This window comes from Hypanus sabinus, chromosome 18 (assembly GCF_030144855.1).
Source record: "Hypanus sabinus isolate sHypSab1 chromosome 18, sHypSab1.hap1, whole genome shotgun sequence".
In the NCBI taxonomy this organism is placed as follows: domain Eukaryota; kingdom Metazoa; phylum Chordata; class Chondrichthyes; order Myliobatiformes; family Dasyatidae; genus Hypanus; species Hypanus sabinus.
This window is the reverse complement of record NC_082723.1, coordinates 77,249,746-77,276,269: the sequence shown is the minus strand read 5'-3', so window position 1 is coordinate 77,276,269 and position 26,524 is coordinate 77,249,746. Positions and strand designations below refer to the sequence as shown.

Here is a 26,524-nt window from a genome sequence, read left to right as displayed (position 1 = left end):
TTGACACCCTGACCAATCAGGAAACGGTAAACTTCCTCCTTAAGTATACCCACAGATTTGACCTCCACCGCAGTCTATTGCAGAGCATTCCACAGTTTCACTACTCTCTGGATAAAAAAATTCCTCCTTACCTCTGCTCTAAAAAGACGCCACTGAATTTTGAGTCTGTGCTCTCTAGTTCTGGATACCCCCACCACAGGAAATATCCTCTCTACGTCCACTGTATCTAGCCATATAACCATATAACAATCACAGCACGGAAACAGGCCATCTCAGCCCTCCAAGTCCGTGCCGAACTCTTAATCTCACCTAGTCCCACCTACCCGCACTCAGCCATAACCCTCCACTCCTTTCCTGTCCATATACCTATCCAATTTTACCTTAAATGACACAACTGAACTGGCCTCTACTACTTCTACAGGAAGCTCATTCCACATAGCTATCACTCTCTGAGTAAAGACATACCCCCTCGTTTTTTCCTTAAACTTTTGCCCCCTAACTCTCAAATCATGTCCTCTCATTTGAATCTCCCCTACTCTCAATGGAAACAGCCTATTCACGTCAACTCTATCTATCCCTCTCAAAATTTTAAATACCTCAATCAAATCCCCCCTTAACCTTCTACGCTCCAATGAATAGAGACCTAACTTGTTCAACCTTTCTCTGTAACTTAAGTGCTGAAAACCAGGTAACATCCTAGTAAATCGTCTCTGCACTCTCTCTAATTTATTGATACCTTTCCTATAATTCGGTGATCAGAACTGTACACAATATTCCAAATTTGGCCTTACCAATGCATTGTACAATTTTAACATTACATTCCAACTTCTGTACTCAATGCTCTGATTTATAAAGGCCAGCGTTCCAAAAGCCTTCTACACCACCCTATCTACATGAGACTCCACCTTCAGGGAACTATGCACTGTTATTCCTAGATCTCTCTGTTCCACTGCATTCCTCAATGCCCTACCATTTACCCTGTATGTTTTATTTGGATTATTCCTGCCAAAATGTAGAACCTCACACTTTTCAGCATTAAACTCCATCTGCCAACATTCAGCCCATTCTTCTAACCAGCATAAATTTCCCTGCAAGCTTTGAAAACCTACCTCATTATCCACAACACCTCCTACCTTAGTATCATCGGCATACTTACTAATCCAATTTACCGCCCCATCATCCAGATCATTTATGTATATTACAAACAACATTGGGCCCAATGAGGCACCCTGCTAGTCACCAGCCTCCATTCCGATAAACAATTATCCACCACTATTCTCTGGCATCTCCCATCTAGCCACTGTTGAATCCATTTTATTACTCCAGCATTAATACCTAACGACTGAACCTTCTTAACTAATCTTCCATGTGGAACTTTGTCAAAGGCCTTGCTGAAGTCCATATAGACTACATCCACTGCCTTACCCTCGTCAACATTCCTCGTAACTTCTTCAAAAAATTCAATAAGGTTTGTCAAACATGACCTTCCACGCACAAATCCATGCTGGCTACTCCTAATCAGATCCTTTCTATCCAGATAATTATAAATACTATCTCTAAGAATACTTTCCATTAATTTACACACCACTGATGTCAAGCTGACAGGTCTATAATTGCTAGGCTTACTTCTAGAACCCTTTTTAAACAATGGAGCCACATGAGCAATACGCCAGTCCTCCGGCACAATCCCCGTTTCTAATGACATCTGAAAGATCTCTGTCAGAGCTCCTGCTATCTCTACACAAACTTCCCTCAAGGTCCTGGGGAATATTCTGTCAGGACCCGGAGATTTATCCACTTTTAAATTTCTTAAAAGCGCCAGTACTTCCACCTCTTTAATTGTCATAGGTTCTATAACTTCCTTACTTGTTTCCCACACCTTACACAATTCAATATCCTTCTCCTTGGTGAATACCGAAGAGAAGAAATCGTTCAAAATCTCTCCCATCTCCCTCGGCTCCACACATAGCTGACCACCCTGATTCTCTAAGGGACCAATTTTATCCCTCACTATCCTCTTGCTTTTAATATAACTGTAGAAACCTTTCGGATTTACTTTCACCTTATTTGCCAAACCAACCTCGTATCTTCATTTAGCTTTTGTAATCTCTTTCTTAAGATTCTTTTTACATTCATTATATTCCTCAAGCAATTCCTTTACTCCATGCTGCCTATATCTATTGTAGACATCCCTCTTTTTCCGAACCAAGTTTCTAATATCCCTTGAAAACCATGGTGCTTTCAAACCTTTAACCTTTCCTTTCAAACTAACAGGAACATAAAGATTCTGTACCCTCATAATTTCACCCTTAAATGACCTCCATTTCTCTATTTCATCCTTCCCATAAAACAACTTGACATAATCCACTCTCTCAAAATCCCTTCGCATCTCCTCAAAGTTAGCCTTTCTCCAATCAAAAATCTCAACTCTAGGTCCAGTCCTGTCCTTCTCCATAATTATATTGAAGCTAATGCTATTGTGATCACTGGACCCGAAGTGCTCCCCAACACATACATCTGTCAGCTGACTTATCGCATTCCCTAACAGGAGATCCAACACTGCCCCATCTCTAGTCGGTACTTCTATGTATTGTTGCAAAAAACTGTCCTGCACACATTTCACAAACTCTAAACCATCTAGCCCTTTTACAGAATGAGCTTCCCAATCTACATGTGGAAAATTAAAATCTCCCACAATCACCACCTTGTGTTTACTACAAATATCTGCTTTCTCCTTACACATTTGCTCTTCCAACTCACGCTCCCCATTAGGTGGCCTATAATACACTCCTATCAGTGTTACTACACCTTTCCCATTCCTCAGTTCCATCCAAATAGTCTCCCTAGAGGAGCTCTCTAATCTATCCTTCCAAAGCACTGCCATAAGATTTTCTTGGACAAGTAATGCAACACTTCCTCCTCTGGCCCCTCCTACTCTATTACACCTTCCAACATTCCGTAGGTTTTAATGGGATTCCCATGCATTCTTCTAAATTCCATTGAGTACAGGCCCAAAGCTGTCAGATGCTGCTCATATGTTAACCCCTTCATTCCCGGATTCATCTCCTCTAGACTCTCTGTTGCCAACTCATCCTTCCTAAGATATAAGTCCCAAAACTTGACAATACTCCAAGTGCTGGTCTGACCTAGTGTCTTATAAAGGCTCAGTATTATCTCCTTGCTTTTATATTCTATTCTCCATGAAATATTCCATTCTATAGATTTACTGAGTGTACCTGCAGGACATTGAATCTCACAGTTGTATGTGGTGACATATGTACTCTGATAATAAAATGTACCTTGAGCAAGTCGATAGGATGGGGAAGAATGTGCTTGGTACCCTTGACCATCAGTCAGAGAACTGTACAAGAGCTGAGATTTCCAGTTACTAGGAGTGAAATATTTTAACATGTGAGGACTATTTGAGATCTCTGGGCCTGTACTCAGATTAGGGGTGGTAAGATCTCATTGAAATCTATCTGCTATTGAAAGGCTTGGATAGAGTGGACTTGGAGAGGATGTTTCCATGGTTAGGAGAGTCTGGGATCAGAATAAAGTGAAGTCCTTAACATGGAGAGGGGGAGTCATTTCTCTGGCCGGAGGATGATGAGTCTATGAAATTCATTGCCATGGATGGCTGTGGAGACCAAGTTATTGGGTATATTTAAAGCAGAGGTTGAAGGATTCTTGATTGGTCAGGGCTTGTGGGAGAGGGCATGAGAATGTGTTTGAGAAGGATGGTGGTGGAGCAGCATTGTCGGGCCGAATGGCCTGATTTAGATCCTATTTCTTATGGTCTATCTGTACATGTTATTGGTGGGATCATGTTTTTGAAGAATTGCTGGTCACATAGCTGTGGAAAGGATGCCATTAAGCAGTTTCTGGGACTGGAAGGCCTGAGTTGTACTCTATCTTTTTGAGGTTGGGGAGGATTGTAGCTGTGATGGAGCTGGCCGAGTGTGCAACCCTCTGCAGCCTCTTTCAGTCCATACCAGAGGATGATGCAGCCAGTTAGAATGCTCTTCACCGTACATCTGTAGAAATTAGTTAGAGTCTTTGGTGACATACCAAACTTCCTCAAACTCCTAATGAAGTACAGCCACTGGCATGCCTTCTTCATGATTGTGTCAATGTGCTGGGCTTAGGATAGATCAGGCATGGGCAAACTACGGCCCGGGGGCCATATGCGGCCCGTTAAGCTTTTTAATCCGGCCCGCAGAACTTGATGAAATTATATTAATAAACCTTGTTAACGTTTTTTTCCCCGCAATTCTGGTGTTTTCCCAATAGATGACGCACTCTATATACATTTGTGGCGACCCATTTCCTGGCACATCCGAACCGGCTCACAATTAGCCAGCATTCCGGCTAAGGGAGATAGCCTGTGGGGATTTGCGAGCACAGAGCTTTGGAGCCTCTGCGCAGGGGGCAGGTTGAGGGAGGCTTAAAAGTGAGGCTGGGGATTTCGAATAAAGTTTTTTTCTTCGACTGCAGTTACCGACTCTGTATCGTAATTTTAGCGCTGCATGTAGCACACCGCTACACATTGACCTTTGTTGAGGTGCAGCGTATTACTCCACATTTGTGCTTTACTCTTTGTTCGGCTCGACCTATTTGTGTGAACAGGCGTTCAGCATCACGAACATCAACAAAGCCAGCCACAGATCCAAGTTAACTGACCAACACCTCAGATCCATCCTGAGAATCGCCACAACAAAACTAAATCCAGACTTTGATGCGCTGGCTGAAAAGGGAGACCAACAACACTGTTCCCACTGAAATTAAAAATAAGTTTCTTCGTTGTGTTATGTAAAAAATGCATTTGAAAATATTTTTTTCAATAAGCCTTACATGTTACATGTCATTTCTGTTAAGTGATGGACATGAGTAGTGCACAGGTGTACGTACGTTCTCAAAATAAAAAATGCGCTCCAGATCAAATAACGCGCTCCGCATACTGGCGCGCTGCCACTGTTCTGTCCTTGTGCTAGTCGTTGTTGAGTTTTGGCACAGGGGACAATTGAATAAGAAGGAGCAGGACAAGTAGACCTGCATCTCCTACCGTTTTTGAAATAAAGACAGGCAGGAGGAGAGTGATGATGATAATATCTTGAAGGATAACAGAATTTTCAGTGCTTTAAAATAATAACTGTTACTATTAAAAAAAAGCTGTATTTTCATTTAATTTTCAGTGTTTTAAAAGTCATTTCAATAAATAGCTAAATACCATGGGACTTCAAAGACAGATATTTTGTTGTAGTGCATTTGTTCATTTTCAATTGAAATTAAAGCACATGTTTTCTACATATCCCATGATATTTTATTTTCTCTTATGAGGTGTATTACCAAAACACTCTGTCCATCTGCTCCTGGTCCGGCCCCCCTGTCAAATTTTAGAACCCTTTGTGGCCCACAAGTTAAAAAGTTTGCCCACCCCTGGGATAGACCCTTAGAGGTGTTGATGCCCAGGAACTTGAAACTGTTCACCCTTTCTACTGCAGACTCCTTAATGAGGACTGATGTATTGTTCTCCTGACTTCCCCTCCTTGATGTCTGCAATCAGTTCCTTGGATTTCTCAATCCTCAGTGCAAGATTGTTGTGACACTGTTGAATTCCTAGGTGGTATTTGAACTTTGCTTCACCATGAGTGTAGACCGTAGACTGGAGCAGTGGGCTGAACACGCATCCTTGAGATGTGCCTGTGCTGATTGTCAGCAACAAAAAGCTGTTGTCCTGGATCTACACTGACTGCAGTCTCCTGATCCAGTTACAGGGTGAGATACAAGCACCCAGATATGAAGCTTGTTATTCACTTTAGGTCTCAGTCAAGAATCCTATTACATCCCATTGGATACTGAGTCTATAGGTTTTACAATAGTCTCTCTCTAGAGCTCCTTACCGTTTAAGATACTACTTATAATTATTTTTTATTTAGAGGTACAGCACTTCTGGTCCAATGAGCCCATGCCGCCCAATTAAACCCATGTGACTAATTAACCTACCAACTGGTATGTCTTTGGACTGTGGGAGAAAACCAGAGCACCTGGAGGAAACCCACATGATCACAAGGAGAACATAGAACGTAGGCAGTGGCGGGAATTGAACCCAGGTCACTGGTATCGTAAAGCATTATGCTAACCATTACTCTACCCTGTCAGGCTAAAAACTGCCTCTTTCAAAGTTCAAAGTAAATTTATAAACAAAATGCGTTTATGTCACCACAGTTGTGTAGCAAGTGGCACAAGACTTACAGCTCGGGCCATCGGAGTTTCGAGTTCAGTTCTGGTGTCCTCAGTAGGTGTTTGTACGTTCCTTCCAGTGTATTTGGGTTTCCTCCTGCAGTCCGGTTAGTAGGTTAATTGACCATTGTAAATTGTCCTGTGATTATGCTAATGTTAATTAGGTGAGTTGCTGAGTGGTGCAATTCATTGGGCCAGAAGAGCCTGTTCCACACTATATCTTAATCAATACAAAAAAATGAAATTCTATTCTTGCGGGCATTCACAGTAGAACAGAGAAGTACAATAGAATCAATGAAAAACTACACACAAACACAGATTGACAAATGACCAATGTGCAAAAGACAAACTGAATGAATAATAAATAAATAAATAGATAGATAGATAACTAACTAACTAACACTGAGAGTATGAGGCCTACAGTCATGTGCCAAAGTCTTAGGCAGATAGATACAACTAGGATCTCTAAAACTTTTGAACAGTACTGTACTTGTGAGCATGGAGAGGAGAGTGCGTTGATAAATCTAGCGGGAACAAAGGATGTTGGGAATGGCGAGGGTGGAGCGCCACAGGAGGGGTGTGGGACAGGTGACAGAGAAGGGATGCCAGGGATGGGGAGGGGGGGTAATTGGCACAGGTGCAGGCACACCCAGGAAAGGTCATTGCTTCCAAACAGTTGGTTTTTTGAACATTACAGAATGTCTGTCTGGTGCTTCCTGCTCCCTCCCCTCTCCCTTCCCCTTTTCCCAACCATCTATCCCCTCTCCCTGCCCCCTTCCCACTCTCAGTCCGCAATAGAGACCCATATCAGAATCAGGTATATCGTCAACCACGTCATGAAATTTGTTCTTTTTGTGGCAGCAGTATAGTGCAATACATAAAATTACTATAATACTGTGTAAAAGGCTTAAATCTAACTGGCTAAAACATTTGCACAGTAATGTAGAATCCTTGAAAGAGTCTCCATAGTTGTGATTCAGCATTCAGTGAAGTTATCCACAGTGGTTTAGGAGCCTTATGGTTGAAGGGCAATAACTGTTCCTGAACTTGGTGGTGTGAGACCTGAGGCCCTTTGAACAAGGTTTTGTCCATTTGGTCTAATATCTCCATTCATTTCCCACTATCAAATGTTGTTAATCTTGTGTTTGGGCATTTGTGGTAGATGAAAGGGCTTTCCGAATGTAAGTTGTTGTCAGTCAGTTGTTGAGTGTGTGCCTACCTCTGGAAGACTCTACACTTGGAGGGAGACAGAAAGCTTGGAGGGCGGAAAGAGGATAACAGAGACAAGGTGAGGAGAAACGCTTGACTACCTTGAAAACTAGGATGAAGGCTAAGAGATTTCGAATCATGGCAGCCTGCAGATAGTGAACACAGCTGAAGTATAACTTTTGATTTTGTGTTTTATATTCTGCATTTTCACTTTTTTTGTTGCCGTTTGGGTGATTTTTTTTTGCACGTGGTGGAGGGTGGGGGTTGATTTTTTTTGTTGTTTTTCTTTGAATGGGTTCCAAGGGGTTTTCTTTGTTTTGTGGCTGTTTGTGGGAAGACAAATCTCAGGGTTGTATTCTACATACATACTTTGATAATAAATGTACTTAGAATCTTTGAAGGCAGGTTAACATTAACCAGCTGATTGTGAATGAGACTGGCCAAATGGACTTTTGAATGGGCTTTACAAAATACTTCTTCATTGGAAAGGATTAGATTCAACAATTGCACTCAGAAAATGCTGGAGGAACTCAGCAGGTTATGGAGCATCTATGGAGATGACTAAACAGTCAGTGTTTACAGCTGAGACCCCTCATCAGGACCATACATCTTCAGATTATGGGAAGAAGGAACCCACGTGGCCACAGGGAGAACGTACAAACTCCTTATAGGCAGCAGTGGCACTGGCACTGTAATAGTGTTAAGCTAACTGCTACACAACTGTGTGTCTTAACCACTGTCAATGAGGGTGTTGAGAGTGTAAAATTGTGCATTTGAAATCCCAAAGGCCATGCTACCATCAGGAAGGAGATACAGGCACCATAGGACCTACTCCACCAGGTTCACTCTCACCACCCTCTGAGTGAAGAAGTTCCCCTTAAACATTTCTCCATTCACCCTTAACCCATGACCTCTAGTTGTAGTCCCACCCAACCAAAGCAGGAATAGCCTCTTTGCATTTATCCTATCGATACCCCTCAAAATTCTGTATACTTCTATCAAATTTCTTTGTATCTTGAGCGGAGAAAATCTGCAAATGTCGGAAATCCAAAACAACACACACAAAATGCTGGAGGAATGTGGCAGATCAGGCAGCAAGTATAGAAAAGAGTAAACAGTGAACTTTTCGGGCTGAGATCCTGTTTCTGGACTACACTTGCTGCTCGGTACACTTTGGCCCTTAGTCAAATACAGAAATACAGTCCTAATTAATAACCATTTTTATAAAGCAAAGACATTATTAGATTTTGGAATTTAGATTTATGTCTTTAGATCTTTATGCCTGTGGCAATGCTTGTCTGACATAGATTATTGGACAAGCTGCGTCTCTCTTTATTTTTAAGTATGTGCAGCTCTGTTCAATGTTGCTACAGCAACACAAGAAAAGTGTACGTGGTTTTGGGGAGCGGCCTCCGTCAGGGAACGAAGCCCAAAGCTCCGATTGCTCTGGAGAAGTATAAAATGCAATTATCAAGTGTGAGTTATATATTGCAGGACCAATGTGATTAAGTAGTTGTTTCTTTTTTATTTATTTATTAAATTTTTAGAAAATTACAAAGAATAAATGTGATGATAAATAATGAGAAAAATAATATTAACCCTCCCCCCTCCCCTTAACCCCTTATCTAAAGAAAGAAAAAAAAGAAGAAGATTGCCTGGATAGCGGAGGATCCCCACATGCTCCATGGAGTTCAAAATAATTTTAATATTTATTTTTACTTTCCCCAGTTACTTAATAATTTTATCTTCAATTTATAAAAATTGCATTGGCAGTAGCCAAAAAAGTATCGCAGTTACTTGGAAATCTGATTTATATTTAACTGTGGATCGTTGGAATAATGAAATACATAGTTGTATTCCACTTGAAAAAATAACATACAATCTAAGAAAAGAATATATATTTTTCAAAATTTGGCTCCCATACCTACAAAAGATAGGATTAAATACATAAGTCCTTTGAAGATAAAATTATAAAGTAGTTGTTTCTGTGAGTTTTTAAACATCATCAAATCAAGTTTCTTGTCATTTAGCTACAGACATGTATATAACATATATAAACCATGTAATGTATATAGAAATGAGACATTTCCCCGAACCAGGGTGTAAAGCACAGCAGTACACATAACACACATAGTACATGATAATATGAAGGGAAGGATAAAATCTACAGATGAATCACACATAAATAACAAACTGGTGCATAAATTAAATATTGTAAGGTACAGAAGAGATTAACCAGTGACATTTCGAATGTGATACGGAAGGGGGTTCAGAAGCCTGATGGTCTGAGTGAAGAAACTGTTTCCCATCCTGACTGTTCTTGTTTTTATGCATCGTAGTCCCCTGCCTGATGGTAGAAAGTCAAACAGGATGCTGGATGGATGGGTGGGATCCTTAATAATAAATACTAAGGGCCCTGCATACACAGTGCTCCCCAATGGATGGTAGGGAGACCCCTGTGATCCACTCAGCCACTCTCACAGTCCTTTGCAGCGACATCTGGCCCAATGTTCAGCTGCTCCCAGGTGCAGCTTGTCAGAATCAGAATCAGAATCAGGTTTATTATCACCAGCATATGACGTGAAATTTGTTAACTTAGCAGCAGCAGATCAATACAATATGTAATCTTGAATAGGCAAAAAAAATAAACAAGTCAATCAATTACAGTATACGTATATTGAAGAGATATAAAGCATGGGAAAAAGAAATACTGTATACAGGTCATCCCTGAATTACGAACGTCCGACTTCCGGACAACTCGTAATTATGAACCGAGAAAGGAGAACGCCGTCCGCCGTTTTAAGTCAGATCGCGACACCATCCGCCATTTTAAGTCATTGCTGTTGACACTGTGTTGAGTGTTTAACTTTATATTTGGCTGATTCACCCTGACCCCTTCCCCCGTTCCAGTCAGCTGGTGGCGCGATGAGATCAGCGCTGGGCTGGAGAACGGAGGTTTCCGAGTTCGATCCAGTGACGGACCACTCCCATGCCGGATTGATGTCGATCCAGTGACTCCCATACCATCCGTGCTGGACTGATGTCGAGCTCGCAACTCGACCTCGTAAAAAAAAAGCACTGCCACCTCCAGTTTAAATTCCCACGTTGAAAATTGTGGATGATCAAATACCCAAACCCAGCACAGCCTCCACTTGTCCCATTTAGCCTGTGGTGGTCCTTAGGACCAAGCGGACCTCAGGAACTGGTGGAGCTCGCGACCTGCCACCCACAGTGTTTCTGTTCCATTGACGGGAAGTGATCGCGATTGAAAATAAAGTGGAAATAATAGTGTTTGGAAAGAGGTGAAACGCCATCGGTCATTGGAAAAGCGTTAGGCTACAGTCAGTCAATGATTGGAAAAATTTTAAAGGATAAAGTGAGAATAATAGAAGCGTGTGAAAGGCCCAGCCCTGATGAAAGCTACAATTATTACTAAGTAACGCATTGGTTTAATTATTGGAATACATACGTTTCTTAAGTGTTCTATATGCATAGAAAGGCAAAATATATACTGTATACTAAGACAAACGTTTGACTAACTGACGCTAAATAACACCGGCTGTACTTGTTCCAACTTACATACAATCCGACTTAAAGACGGACTCAGGACTGGAACTTGTACGTAACCCAGGGACTGCCTGTATTTTTTAAAAAGTGAGGCAGTGACCAAGGGTCCAATGTCCATTTTAGTAATTGGATGGCAGAGGGGAAGAAGCTGTTCCTGAATTGCTGAGTGTATGCCGTCAGGCTTCTGTACCTCCTACCTAATGGTAACAGTTAGAAAAGGGCATGCCCTGTGTGTTGGAGGTCCTTAATAATGGACACTGCCTTTCTGAGACACCCTCCCTGAAAGTGTCCTGGGTACTTTGTAGACTAGTGCCCAACATGGAGCTGACTAGATTTACATAGGATGTTGTCTATGGTGCTCCTGTAAAATACGGTTAAAATGGTGGGGTGGCGGGGGCAGCCTCACCTGCTCCAATCTCCTTAGGAAGGGGGGGTGCTGCTGGACTTCCTTGTTCAGGGAGGTGTTATAAAAGGGACCAGGTGCAGTCTTCTGTGCACACAAATAATGTTCAGCCGGAGAAGGAAAATCACTCCCACTTAATACAACTAAACTGATTGTGGTTGTTTTCAAACACGCAGCTTGGTTTGTAAAATCATCTGACTGGAACTATGTAGATAGGTTTCTGCATAGTTCTTAGTGTGGCAGCAAAATGAAGCAAGACTTTTGGAGGCTTATGTGAAATGTTGACGCCAACAGGGGATGGATGAACTAAATGGCCTACTTCTGTGGACTAAGAATAGGTCTTAACATCTCAAACCTTATCTGTTTGTTTAACCCAAGCTGGGTAAAAGTCAATGTTAGATTATTATCAAATTATGTACAATCAGTGACCCTGTATCAGCCATTCCTGTACAATCAGTGATCCTGTATCAGACACTCCGGTACAATCAGTGATCCTGTATCAGACTCTCCTGTACAGTGATTCTGTATCAGACACTCCTGTACAATCAGTGATCCTATATCAGACACCTCCTCTACAGTGATCCTGTATCAGACACCACCCGTACAATCAGTGATCCTGTATCAGACACCTCCTGTACAATGATCCTGTATCAGGCACCTCCTATACAATAAGTGATTCAGACACTCCTGTACAATCAGTGATCCTATATCAGACACCTCCTCTACAGTGATCCTGTATCAGACACCTGTAGAATCAGTGACCCTGTATCAGGCACCTGTAGAATCAGTGATCCTGTATCAGACACCTCTTGTACAATCAGTGATCCTGTATCAGACACAACCCGTACAATCAGTGATCCTGTATCAGGCACCTCCTATACAATCAGTGATTCAGACACTCCTGTACAATCAATGATCCTATATCAGACACTTCCTCTACAGTGATCCTATATCAGACACCAGTACAATTAGTGATCCTGTATCAGACACCTGTAGAATCAGTAACCCTGTATCAGGCACCTGTAGAATCAGTGATCCTGTATCAGACACCTCTTGTACAATCAGTGATCCTGTATCAGACACAACCCGTACAATCAGTGATCCTGTATCAGACACCTCCTGTACAATCAGTGATCCTGTATCAGACACCAGTACAATTAGTGATCCTGTATCAGGCACCTGTAGAATCAGTGACCCTGTATCAGACACCTGTAGAATCAGTGACCCTGTATCAGACACCTGTAGAATCAGTGATCCTGTATCAGATACAACCCGTACAATCAGTGATCCTGTATCAGACACAACCCGTACAATTAGTGATCCTGTATCAGACACCTCCTGTGCAGTGATCCTGTATCAGACACCTCCTGTACAGTGATCCTGTATCAGACACTTCCTGTATAATCAGTGATCCTGTATCAGACACAACCCGTACAATCAGTGATCCTGTATCAGACACAACCTGTACAATTTGTGATCCTGTATCAGACACCTCCTGTATAATCAGTGACCCTGTAATCAGACACCTGTAGAATCAGTGACCCTGTAATCAGACACCTGTACAATCAGTGATCCTGTATCAGACACCACCCGTACAATCAGTGATCCTGTATCAGACACAACCCGTACAATTTGTGATCCTGTATCAGACACCTCCTGTATAATCAGTGACCCTGTAATCAGACACCTGTACAATCAGTGATCCTGTATCAGACACCACCCGTACAATCAGTGATCCTGTATCAGACACAACCCGTACAATTTGTGATCCTGTATCAGACACCTCCTGTATAATCAGTGATCCTGTATCAGACACCAGTTCAATTAGTGATCCTGTATCAGACACCTGTATAATCAGTGATCCTGTATCAGACACAACCCGTACAATCAGTGATCCTGTATCAGACACCTCCTGTAGAATCAGTGATCCTGTTTCAGACACCAATACAATTAGTGATCCTGTATCAGTCTCCTGTACAATCAGTGATCCTGTATCAGACACCTGTAGAATCAGTGACCCTGTAATCAGACACAACCCGTACAATCAGTGATATTGTATCAGACACCTATACAATCAGTGACCCTGTATCAGACACTTGAAGAATCAGTGACCCTGTAATCAGACACAACCCGTACAATCAGTGATCCTGTATCAGACACCTGTACAATCAGTGACCCTGTATCAGACACTTGTACAATCAGTGACCCTGTATCAGACACCTGTACAATCAGTGACCCTGTAATCAGACACCTGTACAATCAGTGACCCTGTAATCAGACACCTGTACAATCAGTGACTGCTGTATTTTGTACCTAATAATGTAGTCACTGTGTGTAGGTTTGTAGTCTGCTGCTGTGGTCCATCCACTGCAAGGTTCAATGTATTCCGCATTCAGAGATGCTCTTCTGCACATCACTGCAGTAACATATGGTTATCTGAGTTACTGTGCCTTCCTGTCAGCTTGGACCAGTCTGGACATTCTCCTCTAGCATCTTGACCCACAGAACTGCCACTCACTGGATTTTTTTTGTTTTTCACACTATTCTCTGTAGTCTCTAGAGATTGTTGTGCATGAAAATCCTATGAGATCAGCTGCTCTGAGATATTCAAACCAGCTTGTCTGAACTTTCCATGGTCAAAGTCACTTAGGTCACATTTCTTCCCCGTTCTGATGTTTGGTCTGAACAACAACTGAATATCTTGACCATGTCTGCATGCTTTTATGCACTGAATTGTTGCCACATGGTTGGCTGATGAGATATTGAATTAATGAGCAGGTGTACTGGTGTGGCTAATAAAGTGGGCACTGAGTGTGCAGGCTCATAGGACTCATTGGCTCATATTCTCAGTATTATTTAATTTTTCAAATTACACAACTTGTCTTCTTTTGCGCGTTGGCTGTTTTGTCACAATCTTTGGTTGTTTTTCACAACTTCTGTTGTAGTACTTTATTTTCCTGTGAATTCCTGCAAAATTCCTGCAAGAAAATGAATCTCAAAGTAGTATATAATGGCATCTACACTCAGTGACCACTTTATTCAGCATACCTGTACACCTTGTAAATGCAAATATCTCATCAGCCAATCACGTGGCAGCAGCTTAAACGCTGACAGGAAGGTGAGAGTAACTCAAATTGGTCTCAACAGTGGTGTGTAGAAGAACATCTTTGAATGCACCACATGTCGAACCTTGAAGTGGATGGGCTACAGCAGCAGAGGACGTCACAGGATTCACCTGGTGCACCTCATTTTGTGGCTGCTAAGTGTAGATTGTGGTGAGTGAAGTTATGCATGCCAATTCAGAACTCTGATGGCTGTAGGGTAGGGTTGAGCTGTAGGAACTAAGCCGTATAATAGAAGGTGAGGTCGGCCTTTTGTTGACCATCTGTAACTGCCCTGGGGAATATGATAGTGAGCACCCACTTTGAAGCACTGTGTAGATCCATTCACAGTGCCAAAAAACAGGCAGTTCCATCATTTAAGATCAATTTAAAAGATTTATGATCAGAGTACATACATGTCACCACATATAACCCTGAGGTTCATTTTCCTGTGGGCATACTCAGCAATTCTGTAGAACAGTAATTGTAAACAGGATCAATGAAAAACAAGCTGTGCAAATGCAAATGTGAGCAAATTGCAATAAATAATGAGAACATGAAATAATAAGATAAAGAGTCTTTAAAGTGAGACCATTGCTTGTGGGAATGTCAGAAATAGAATGAGTGTAGTTATCCCCTTTTGTTCAAGAGCCTGATGGTTGAGGGGTAGTAACTGTTCCTGAACCTGGTGGTGAGAGTCCTGAGGCACTTGTACCTTTTACCTGATGGTAGCAGTGAGAAAGGAGCATGGCCTGGGTGGTGGGGATCTCCAATGATGGATGCTGCTTTCCTATGACAAAGTTTCATGTAGGTGTACTCAATGGCTAGGAGGGCTTTACCCATGTACTGGGCTGAATCCACTACCTTTTGTAGCATCTTCTCCTCAAAGGCTTTGGTATTTCCATACCAGCTGTAATGCAACCAATCTGTACTCTTCCCATCACACATCTGTTGAAGTTTGCCAAGGTTTTTGATGACATGCCAGATATCCACAGGCTGCTGAAGAAGTAGAGGTGCTGTTGTATGTCTTTGCAATTATGTTTATATAATGGGTCCAGGACAGATCTACTGAGATGGTGACACCCAGCAGTGGTGCAGGTTTCACATCAGACTTCCTAATCAGTTTGGTGTGTAATATCAGGGAGTATGTCAGAGATAGAGAGTGCTGGGAGTGGAGAACATCCTGCTGGGGCTGGAGTTAGAGGCAGTTACTTAGGGACATGTAAGAGTCTCTTACGTAGGGTAATCAAACAATAAAGATGATCTTTATATGTCACAGGTACATTGAAATCTGCAGTGAGTCTAGTCTAGGGCAGACACAGAAGTTTTTCCCAGTGCAAGCTGCTTAGTAAACAGGTGCATAATTTTAAGGTGATTGGTGGAGAGCATAGAAGGGATGTCAGAAGTTTTTTTTAACACAGAGGGTGGTGGTCTCGTGGAACACATTGCTGGGGTAACGGTAGAGGCAGGTACATGAGCCTTTAAGAGACACTCATGCATGCTATGTGGGAGGGAAAAGTTAGATTGATCTTGCAGTAGGTTAAAATGTCAGCATTACAAAGTGGGCCAAAGGGACTCTACTGTGCCATAATGTTCTATGTTCACTTGGCGACACCTATAACCATCCAGCTATCCTTTTCCCTTCCCCTCCACCTTTTCATTCTGGCATCTTTCCCCTTCCCTTCCAGTCCTAAGAAGGGCCTCAGCCTAAAATGTTGATTATTTATTCATTTCCATGGATACTGTCTGACCTGCTGAGCATCTTGTGTGTGTTTCTATGTGAAGATCTACCCTGTGTCTGATCAGGCCGATACCTTGGGAGTCCTTGTGTAGGATTCCCTAAAGGGTAATTTGTGGGTTGATTTGGTGTGAGGGAGGCAGGTGCAAGTGGAGGTCAAAGTGCACTTGGAATATTGTGAGCAGTTTTGGGACCCTTATCTAAGAAAGATGTGCTGGCACTGGAGAGGGTCCAGGGGAGCGTCACGAGAGTGATCCCAGCAATGAAAGGGTTAACGTATTAGCATTATTTGAATGCCCTGAGCCTGTATGCACTGGAGTTTAGAGTAATAAGTGGGGGTGGGGGGAATGTTGGAAGTAACTTTTTGACACAAAGTGCCTTGAAAACCCTGCAGGGATGTAGTAGAGGCAGAATCATTAGGGGCATTGGAGAAATTCTTTGCACAGTACTGAATTTGTCAACGTGGAGTGGACAGTGAGTTTGTAAATCTGGGGGGGGGGGGGGAGGAGTAAGGATGTTGGGAATGGTGAGAGTGGAGCACCGTGGGAGGGGAGTGGGACAGGTGGCAGGGAAGGCTAGGGTGGGTGGGGGTGTGGTGGCACAGGTGCAGACACATACAGCCTGGAAACACCAGGCAAGGTCATTTGATTCCAAACAATTGGTTTATTGATCATTACAGAATGTCTCTCTGGTGTTTCTTGCTCCCTCCTCTCTCAGTCCACAATAGAGACCCAAATCAGAATCAGGTTTATCGTCAACCACATGTCATGAAATTTGTTCTTTTTGTGGCAGCAGTACAGTGCAATACATATTACTACAGTACTGTGCAAAAGCCTTAGGGCACCCTAGCTATATATACTGTATGTGCCTGAGACTTTTGCACAGACTTGCACGGGTTAGGGTTTGTAAGTTGTGGGCCTGCTATGTTGGCACTGGAGACATGGCGACACTGGTGGGCTACCCCAACGTACCCTCCAACTGTCTTGGTCGTTGTACAGATGCATTTCTTTGTATTTTATGATGTGCCTGTGACAAGTAAGGCTACTTTTGTTTTGAAGGAAGTTCAAATCTTTCAAATCTACAAGACTTGCAAAAGGTTTCACAGACAGTGAATTAGGGTCATGGAGCAATATGGCTGAAATACATGCCCTTCTATGTCACCACTCTATGTCAGCCTTGCTTCTGAAATACTTCTGTATAGAGTATCAGTCATAGAACACTACAGTGCAGAAGCAGGCCATTCTGCCCATCTGCTCCATGCTGGTCCCATTGCCGTGCAGCTGGACCATAGCCCTCCATACCCTCCCATCCATGAATCTGTCTAGATTTCTCTTTAGGAATGTAGGAACCAATTCAAATAGAGTGGAGTCCCTCAAACAGCAATGTTTTTGTTTGTTTTATTTACATATTTATTGGGATACAGTGTGGAAAAACCCCTTCTGGCCCACTGGGCTGCAACCTTCCCCCCCAATTTAATCCTACTCTAATCACAGGACAATTTCACAATGACCAATTAACCTACTAACTGGTACATCTTTGTACTGTGGGTGGAAACCAAAGCACCCAGAGAAAAACGCGCACAAGGGAGGGAGTGTACCACCTTTCTTGTAGAGGACCCTGGTATTGTACTCTGAACTCCAAAGACCTGAGCTGCAATAGCATCGAGCTGGCCACTACCATAGTTCCCGAATGACGTGAGCCAAGGGTTAATAAAAGAACAGCCTAGATAGTGAACCACCCAGGGGACGAACAGCCCCGGACAGAAAGGAGCAACTCATGGGGCTAGCCCAGTGGGATAAGCAGCATTTATTTGGCAGAACGGAACAGCCCACAGGGCAAACAACCCAGAGCAGAAAGAAACAAACCCAGCAGCATAAGCAGCATCTGTGGGGCAGAAAGAAATTATTGACATTTCAGGTCAGCACCCTTCAAAAGGACTTAATTTTGAACTATTGGTTGAGTGATGGATTCTGGTGTAAGAACATTCCCCATTGTGCAAATTCCTGCAGCATGTTTATTTAATATCACTTTAATTATGGGATGGCAGGTTTGCATGCTATTTCAAAACATGACCCCACCAACACCACAGGCTCATTCAGTAACGACAAGCGCTTAATTTTCATAAATAATGCCATTAAAGCAAGGAAACAGATTTTTCCATGACGGTGTAATGGAAATATATGGATGGTTGGGCAACTTTACCAATACAGATGTGTAACTGGTGGAGTTCTCTCTCATTAAGGTCTTTTGGGACTATAAGCAAGTGTGGAATTCGGCAGAAACAAGGTGATGCAGGTAAACCACAAATTGTTAGCAGGCAGGATCATCAAACCATTGAGAAAGTAAACAATATGGCTACCTATATTGCAAAGGGATTGGTGTTTAAGAATAGGGAGGTTTAGTTGCAATTGTTCAGGTTGTTTCTATAGATGCTGTCTGACCTGCTGTGTTCCACCAGCATTTTGTGTGTGTGGTGATTATCATGGTGTGTTCGTAGTGGTGTACCTTAGGCCAAGGCAGTAGGTGGCACTTGAAGGGTTCTGGTCATGATTCTCCCTTCCCCATCTAAATGATTGGGGAATCATTTATTCCCCAATCTGCCAACAATTGGGGCGCCACAGTAATGTAGTGGTTAATGCGGGAAAAATCTCACAGATCGGGGCTTCAAGAGTTTGGAGTTCAACTCTGGCGTCTTCTGTAAGAAAGTTAGTACAGTCTTGTGCGTGTGGCCTTCCTCCGAGTGCTCTGGTTTCCTCCCACTGTCCAAAGCCTTACCAGTTGGTAAGTGAATTGATCATTATAATTTTCCCATGATTAGGCTAGGGTTAAATCAGTGGGTTTGCTTGGTGTCACAGGTCTGTCAGGTGCTGTGTCAGGTGTAAATGTTCCTTCCTGGTTACTTCTGAATCTATTCTGTGAGGTTTTTTATTTGATTGGGAAAGTCAGAACGTTCCACATTGAAAGTGAGCTTGGAACCGATCTAGTACACAGCCTTTTCAGTTTTCCTTGCCCACAGATAGACAATGGGCTTTGAGTCTCGACTGAGCGCAGGGCTGATGATGTTTGGTAGTCTTGATTTTAGTTAATTCATTTTCTTAGGATGAGTGTGTCATTGGCAAGGCCAGCTTTCACTGCCCATCCCAGCTATCCTTGAGAAGGCAGTAGTGAATCACCACTGCCCGTTGGTGAAGGCCATCCCAATGTGCTGTTGGGGCGTGAGCTCCGGATTTGGACTGAGACAAGATGAAGGAGTGGTAATAGGTTTCCAAGTCTGGTGCTGTGTGTCTTGTAGAGGAACTTGTCACAGTGATAGGTGTTGTGATCAGTAGAGGACTAGGAAGTTAAATCTTTGAAGGGTTGGTGAAATGAGGGTTTCACCAATCAACTTTGCCCACTTCACACTGAGGAGATTTGTTCAGTTTAGACTTCATGTCCTATGAGGATATAGAGGGGGCATAATTTTAAATGGCTGGCAGGGTGGAGATGTGTTTCTCCCAAAGGAAGTGTAAAGCACTCCTTCCCTCCCCTAGCCTGCAGGTCATCCTTGGGCAAGGTGTAGCACACCTCACCCCAATCAGGGTCACATGAAGCCATAGGAGCAGATGGTGGATGGTCGTATGAGCAGCTGGTACATATAACAAGTCCTGGTTATGTGACCAGGCAGTCAATCTCTGTAGAGTATTGATAATGGCTGGGGTCACCTGTCTTGTAAAGACACTGCCCAGAAGAAGGCAATGGCAAACCACTTCTGAAGAAAAAATTGCCAAGGACAATCATGGTCATGAAAAGGCCATGATCGCCCATGTCGTACAAAACAGCACATGATAATGGTAATTTTAAGGTGATTGGTGGGAAGTATCGGGGGGATGTCAGAGATAAGTTTTTTGCACATGGGGGTATGGAATGTTCTGTCAAGGTTGGTGGGAGAGGCAGATACATTAAGGACATTTAAAAGAATTTTAGATAGGCACATAAATGAAGGAAAAGTGGAGGTCTATGTGGGAGGGAAGGGTTAGATAGACTTTGGAGTGGGTTGAAAGCTCGGCACAATACACAAAGGGCCTGTACTGTGCTGTTATGTTGGAGGAAAGTGTATGGAAAGGATGTCAGAGGTAAGTTTTTTTACACCCTTCCAGGGGTGGTGGTAGAGGCAGATACATTAGGAATATTTAAGAAACTCTTAGATAGGCAAATGGAAGATAGAAAAATAAAGGGCAATGTAGGAGGCAAGGGTTAGATTAATCTTGGAGTGGGTTATAAGTAGTGTGTTGTATGGTTCTATGTTCTCAACACACCACAGTAGTGTAGCTTTGGCATCATGGTAGCATGGTGGTTACTGCAACAGTATTACAGCTCGGGGCATTTTGGAGTTCAGAGTTCACATCTGGCCATTCTGTATGGAACGTGTGGGATTTTCCCCAGATGCTCTGGTTCTCTACTGCAGACCGAAGATGCATTGGGTAGCTTAAACAGTCATGTAAATTGTCCCATGACTAGGTTAGGGTCAAATCAGGGTTTGTTGGGGATGCTGGGGCAACGTGTCTCGAAGGGCCAAAAGGGTCAACTCTGCACTGTATCGCTAAATTAAACTGAAAATAAAAATAAAAGATTTATGAGGATGTTGCCAGGACTTGATGGTCTGAGTTATGTTAGGCTAGGTCTAAAGAGCCTGAGCTATTGGGAGGTGTTGGTTAGACTAGGTCCAGAGTTATTGGGAGATGGTGGATCACACTAGGTATAGGGGGCTGAGTTATTGGGAGAAGATTGAGAGGAGTTTGGATAGAGGTATACAAAATTATGATTGGTATAGATAGGGTAAATGCAAGCAGCTTTTTGTACTGAGGTTGGGTGGAACTACAACCAGAGATCATGGGTTAAGTGTAAAAGGTGAAAAGTTTAAGGGGAGTGTGAGTGGAAACTTCTTCACTCAGAGGTTATGAGAGTGTGGAACAAGCTGCCAGTGTATGTGAGCTTGATTTCAAAGCTTAAGAGGAGTTTGGATAGGTACAAGGATGGTAGGGGTATAGAGAGCTATGGTCTCAGTGTAGATCAATGGGAACATGCAGTTTAAATGGATTCAGCACGGACTAGATAGGCCGAAGGCTCTGTTTCTTCTGATGACTCTTGATAACTATGCTTAAATTTTGAGAGGCTCAGAAAGGTGGATGGTAACAGTCTTCTTCAGGGCAGAAGAGTCCGAAACTTAGGGTAAGTTTAGGGTAAGAAAGGGAAAGTTTTAAAAGGAACACGAGAGGCAAATTTTTGACCTAGAGAAGGTGTGAACGAATGGAATGAGTTCACTAGATAAGTGGTTGGGTACAATAACGTCATGTAATTACAACCCAGAGAGGTGAGATAGAGGGATATGGACCAACACGGGAAATTGGGACCAGATGCATGGGCCAAAAGTTCTACATTCATACTCTGCGACTCTCAACGTGTCTAACGTTTTCACCGGCCTCTCTTCTCTTCCAGGTGGTTAGAGTTTGAGGAATCAGAGGTGAAGATGGAACTCCCAAATCATGCCAAGCAACTACTGCTGCAGCTAAACCAACAGAGAAGCAAAGGGTTCTTCTGCGATGTCATCATCGTGGTGGAGAATGCCCTGTTCCGTGCCCACAAAAACATCCTAGCAGCAAGCAGCATGTACTTCAAGTCCCTCGTGCTTCACGACAACTTAATCAACCTAGACACTGACATGGTCAATGCCAGCATCTTCCGGCAGATCCTGGACTTCATCTACACTGGTAAGCTCCTCCTAGCGGACCAAGCCAGCGAGCAGAACTTTAACGCTCTCCTTACCGCAGCCAGCTACCTCCAGCTTCACGACCTTGCCGCACTCTGCAGGAAGAAGATCAAACGCAATGGGAAGACATTACACGGGAAACTGGCTGGCACCAACCCAGTAAAACTTGGCAGAGGGCACCGGTTTCCCTCCACGCCGGTCATCCAGACCCGCTTCGCTGGGTCGCCAGAAGGTCTCAAGCGGCAACCAGGTGTGGAGCTGCACCGGGTGGAGGTGAGCAGTGAGGATATATACATGGCCAGCTCAAACAAAGCAAGTGCCCACCCCCTTGGCCAAAATGGCGGCAAAAGTAGCAATAGCAATGGCGCCAACAGCAGTAGCAACAACTGCGGGGAGCAGGAGCAGATGCTGGGCCTCGACTTGTCCAAGAAAAGCCCCTCGATCCCCGCACATATGTCTCAGGAAGACATGCACCTCGGGGAGTGCAGCCAGGGATCTCCAACCTCTGCCACCAACAGTGCCTCCTTCGAAGACAACGCCACAAACCCTCACCAGGCGGAGAACAGTGAACAGGCGGACAGGAGTGAGCTGGCCGATGGGCAGGGCTTGGCCGACACAGGGCAGCCCAAGGGCTTCCGCCTGCCAGGCCACAACGCCGCCTGGATCAAGCAGGAGACTGGGTTCAAACGGCAGGAGGGCTCCAACTGCCGGGAGGACAGCTCCTCAGTGGTGAACGGCGTGATAATGGGTCCTCTGGTCAAGTCACTGGAGCGGGAGCCTGGCCGCCATCACCACCACCATCACCACCACTTCGACCATGCCGTGCACCTCAAGGAGGAGGAGGAGGTGGAAGAGGAAGTGGAAGAGGAGGAGAATGGCAAGGAGTGCAGTGAGGAGAGCGCCCAGAGCGAGGAGGAGGGTGGCCAGCCTAGTGCCCATACCTACCGCCCTGGGCCGGACGGCTTCGAGCCAGCTGTCTATGGCGACAACCTCTATGTCTGTATCCCCTGTGGCAAGGGCTTCCCCAGCTCGGAGCAGCTCAATGCGCACGTGGAGAGCCACACCGAGGAGGACCTGTATATCAAGGACGAGGCGGACAGCCTGGCCACCCAAAGCCTAACTTACGCTGGCGACTCCAGGCCGTACAAGTGCTCAGTCTGTGAGAAGAGCTACCGCGACCCCTCCACCCTGCGCCAGCACGAGAAAACCCACTGGCTGTCCCGGCCCTTCCCCTGCAACATCTGCGGCAAGATGTTCACCCAGCGCGGTACCATGACCCGCCACATGCGTAGCCACCTAGGCCTGAAGCCCTTCGCCTGCGAGGAGTGTGGCATGCGGTTCACCAGGCAGTACCGGCTGACAGAACACATGCGGGTACACTCGGGCGAGAAGCCCTATGAATGTCAAGTCTGCGGCGGTAAATTCACGCAACAGCGCAACTTGATAAGCCACATGCGAATGCATACCTCACCAACATAAAGCCAAAGACTCCAGAACTCTTTTTTTCTCTCCCATTTTTCTTAAGTTTAAAATATCTTTTGTTCAGGGGAATGTGTGTGTGTGTTGTGTGTGTTGTGTGTGTGTGTGTGTGTGTGTGTGTGTGTGCATGTGGAGATTGAGAGGGGGAAGAAATGTTGCTTTCCCCCACTGTCAACAGTGGATGGACTGCCTCTTTAATGGGGATTCAGTGTAAGGATGGGAGGGGGAAAGGGGATAATTAGTTTCCAGTAGTCACTTAGAGAGAAAGAAGAAGTAAAAAACGCAAATCCTCAAGAGCTTGGAGGTACTCGTTAAGAGTGACAAAAAATGTAAGGACCTTGGCAATTTTTCCTGTGAATGTTTAAAGTGGAAAGATCGAGGGTAATGATGTGGGTTAGTTTGGTGTGAGCTAAATTTGCTGCAATCTTCTTAATATACATTTCCTTTATATTATTTCCTGTGTTTAGCAAAGGTGAAGTGACTTATCAGCTTGCTACCTCTTCACGACAATAATTTATAAGAGAGAGAGAGAAATCATTAAAAGGGTTGGTCGAAGAGTAATGGGTGGCGGGGTGGGAGAATAGTATCTTTTTTTTAAAGGAAGAGTGAATTTATGGTTCACCATTTTCTATCCCAGCCTGGTGGTTTTCTATCCAGATATAGGCGGACCTTTCTCTTTCCAAGCTGGGCCAGATAAGACCTTGTTTTATCTGTTTTGACCAAATGATCTAGAAGTGTGTTGTGTGTTGATTCTTGAGCCATATCCCATGAAGAGCAATGGCTGCATCTGAATAGTGGTCGTTCTCATGGTTGGTTCCGTGGGTGGGGTTGAAGAGGGTGGGAGGGGGGGACTTCTATTTTCAATAGCTTTTTACTGGTGAGCTGCTCAACCCAAGAGATAACGATAAAGAAGAAGAACTAGCATGACGTGGAAAGGGTTAAACTGGTGTTTACATAGGTCTACTATCCAGTGAAGACCTACACTTGTTATTAGCATGGTACAGGAGTTCAAAGTGGAGAATAGTGACCTTTTATCTTTTATCTAATAGCTGTACATTCCTGATGGAACCAAAAGACTGCAATGAGTCAGGGGCACGCAATGGTGAATATTGATGGCTTTGATTGGAACAGTTTCCCAAAGTAACTTGCTGGAAAAAAAGTTTACAAAATATCTGTCAGAACGCACCTAAAGCGCCCTAACACAAAGATACGGAAAGCTTTTTTTTTAAATGAAATATATATAGGGCTGGTTTAGGGATTATTTTGTGTTTCTTTGGTGTTTATTTGTTAATGGGCTCTCACTTTTAACAATTCAGTAAGTCAAACATTGTACAAGTCCCGATGGAAAAAAAATACCTTCTGTGACCTGCAAAAGCTGAGTATAGGTACTGAGAAGAAGGCAACTTGAATGGATAAGATCCCTTATGTAAGATCATGTTTATGGGAGGGTTGTGGTGGAAAATCATACTAGAACGTGAGGTCAGGGACTGATTTATTTTTCCAAAGGGACACTAGGGCAGGTTTAGCGACAGCCATTCCTTTTTTTTTTCCTAAAGTACTTTTTTGTTTTTGTTTTAAATATATATATTTAATATATATATTATATATATATATGTTGGGATGGAACGGAGATCTAAACTAGTGATTACAGATTAAGCAGATGAGAAGAGTGCAGGATCGTTCTCAGCACTTAAAACAAGTACGACATTATGTCTGTGTACAGCAAAGGTATTGTACAGGAGCTTTCTTTTTGAGTAGGTATGTAGAATCACAGTCAATAGATTTTTATTCAAAGGAACATTTAAGAATAAAAATACAAGTAAGTAAAGAAAAAACTTTCCAAACTGTGACAATAAAGATTCATAATTCAGGGATTGTCCGGCACCTGCACAGTGCAGTAATCTCAACTACGTTTATATGATGTCGTAAAGTATCAGGACATTTTCTGTATTTTATTGAGAAACAGAACACTAGTTTCATATTTAAAGATTTTGATGGGGGAGGGAGGGAGTGGGAGGGGTACTTTTTTCAGATACACGCAAAGAGCCTCAGAAGAGGTTAGGCAGCTCATGCAAAAAAAAGAAAATAGGCTGTAGTTATTTGTCCTGTTTTTTTTGTGTTTATCTTGTTCTGTTCCAACTTAATTTTGAGAGTTGTATAAAAGTTAAAAAAAGCTCATACCCAAATTCACAAAAAAGATAACTATTTTTAAACCAAAGCACATTTTAATGAGTATAAAAAAGAACCTCATGTGATTCAAAAAATTATGTATTTATCTCATTGTTTACATATAAACTTTTCAACAGCTTCAGACCTCAGCAAGATGCAACTTTCTGACAAAAATGGTGCAAAATTAACACTTTTTTGACAGTGTTCTTTTTATCAATATATATGTATTTGCAGTAATGAATGTATTTATTTCTGTTTTTGAATTCTATACACACTGTTCACCTTTATTTTTCAATCCATTATGCAATATGCTGTATAGGTTGTACCTCTTTCCAGAGAAGAAGGAAAAAAATTCTCAGAAATTTACCACATAGCCATAAACCGCATAACCTGTGAAGACATTGTTTGCAAAAAGACTGGACAATAATTTTTTTCCTTTTTGGCTTTGCATTGAAGATGTAATATGTTTATTGTATTTAATACAATGTGTTTCTTTCTCATGTCACAATGCACAATCATCCTAAGTTACTGCAGGTCGAGCATTCCATATCCTGCCTCGTGGCTTCAGGTAACAGTATTTTTACCATTTATTTTTGTCTGAGTTCACAAATCATTACTTTTTCGCACAAAAAGAAGCTTGAATTCAGGTCGAGCTGCAATATCTGCAGTCAAAGAAAATGTCATGTATCATAAATGTATGCTGGATTCAGCATTCAGATAGTTACAGTCTTAATGTACAGCAGTCAAAATCTGTTATTTTACAATCTTTTCATTAAAAGCTTGACTGAAAACCACACATGTGTGCTGTTGACATTTGGTATTTTTTAAGGTGCTGGGCATTAACCTCTGTAGTATCCAGAACATCTTCAAGG

The 26,524-nt window shown here is 43.0% G+C and overlaps 1 protein-coding gene across 10 annotated transcripts in view; it reads left to right on the top strand.

Annotated features, from left to right (window-relative positions):
- The window catches only part of hic2 (hypermethylated in cancer 2), a 188,826-nt gene extending 162,860 nt beyond the window's left edge, over positions 1-25,966 (top strand). For all 10 annotated transcript variants that reach the window (XM_059943706.1, XM_059943710.1, XM_059943708.1 and 7 more), the window contains one exon: positions 21,734-25,966. In XM_059943706.1, coding sequence (XP_059799689.1) covers positions 21,734-23,483 — 1,750 coding nt within the window. In that variant the 3' untranslated portion in view covers positions 23,484-25,966. The remainder of the gene's footprint in view (positions 1-21,733) is intronic.
- The last annotated feature ends 558 nt before the right edge of the window (positions 25,967-26,524 follow it).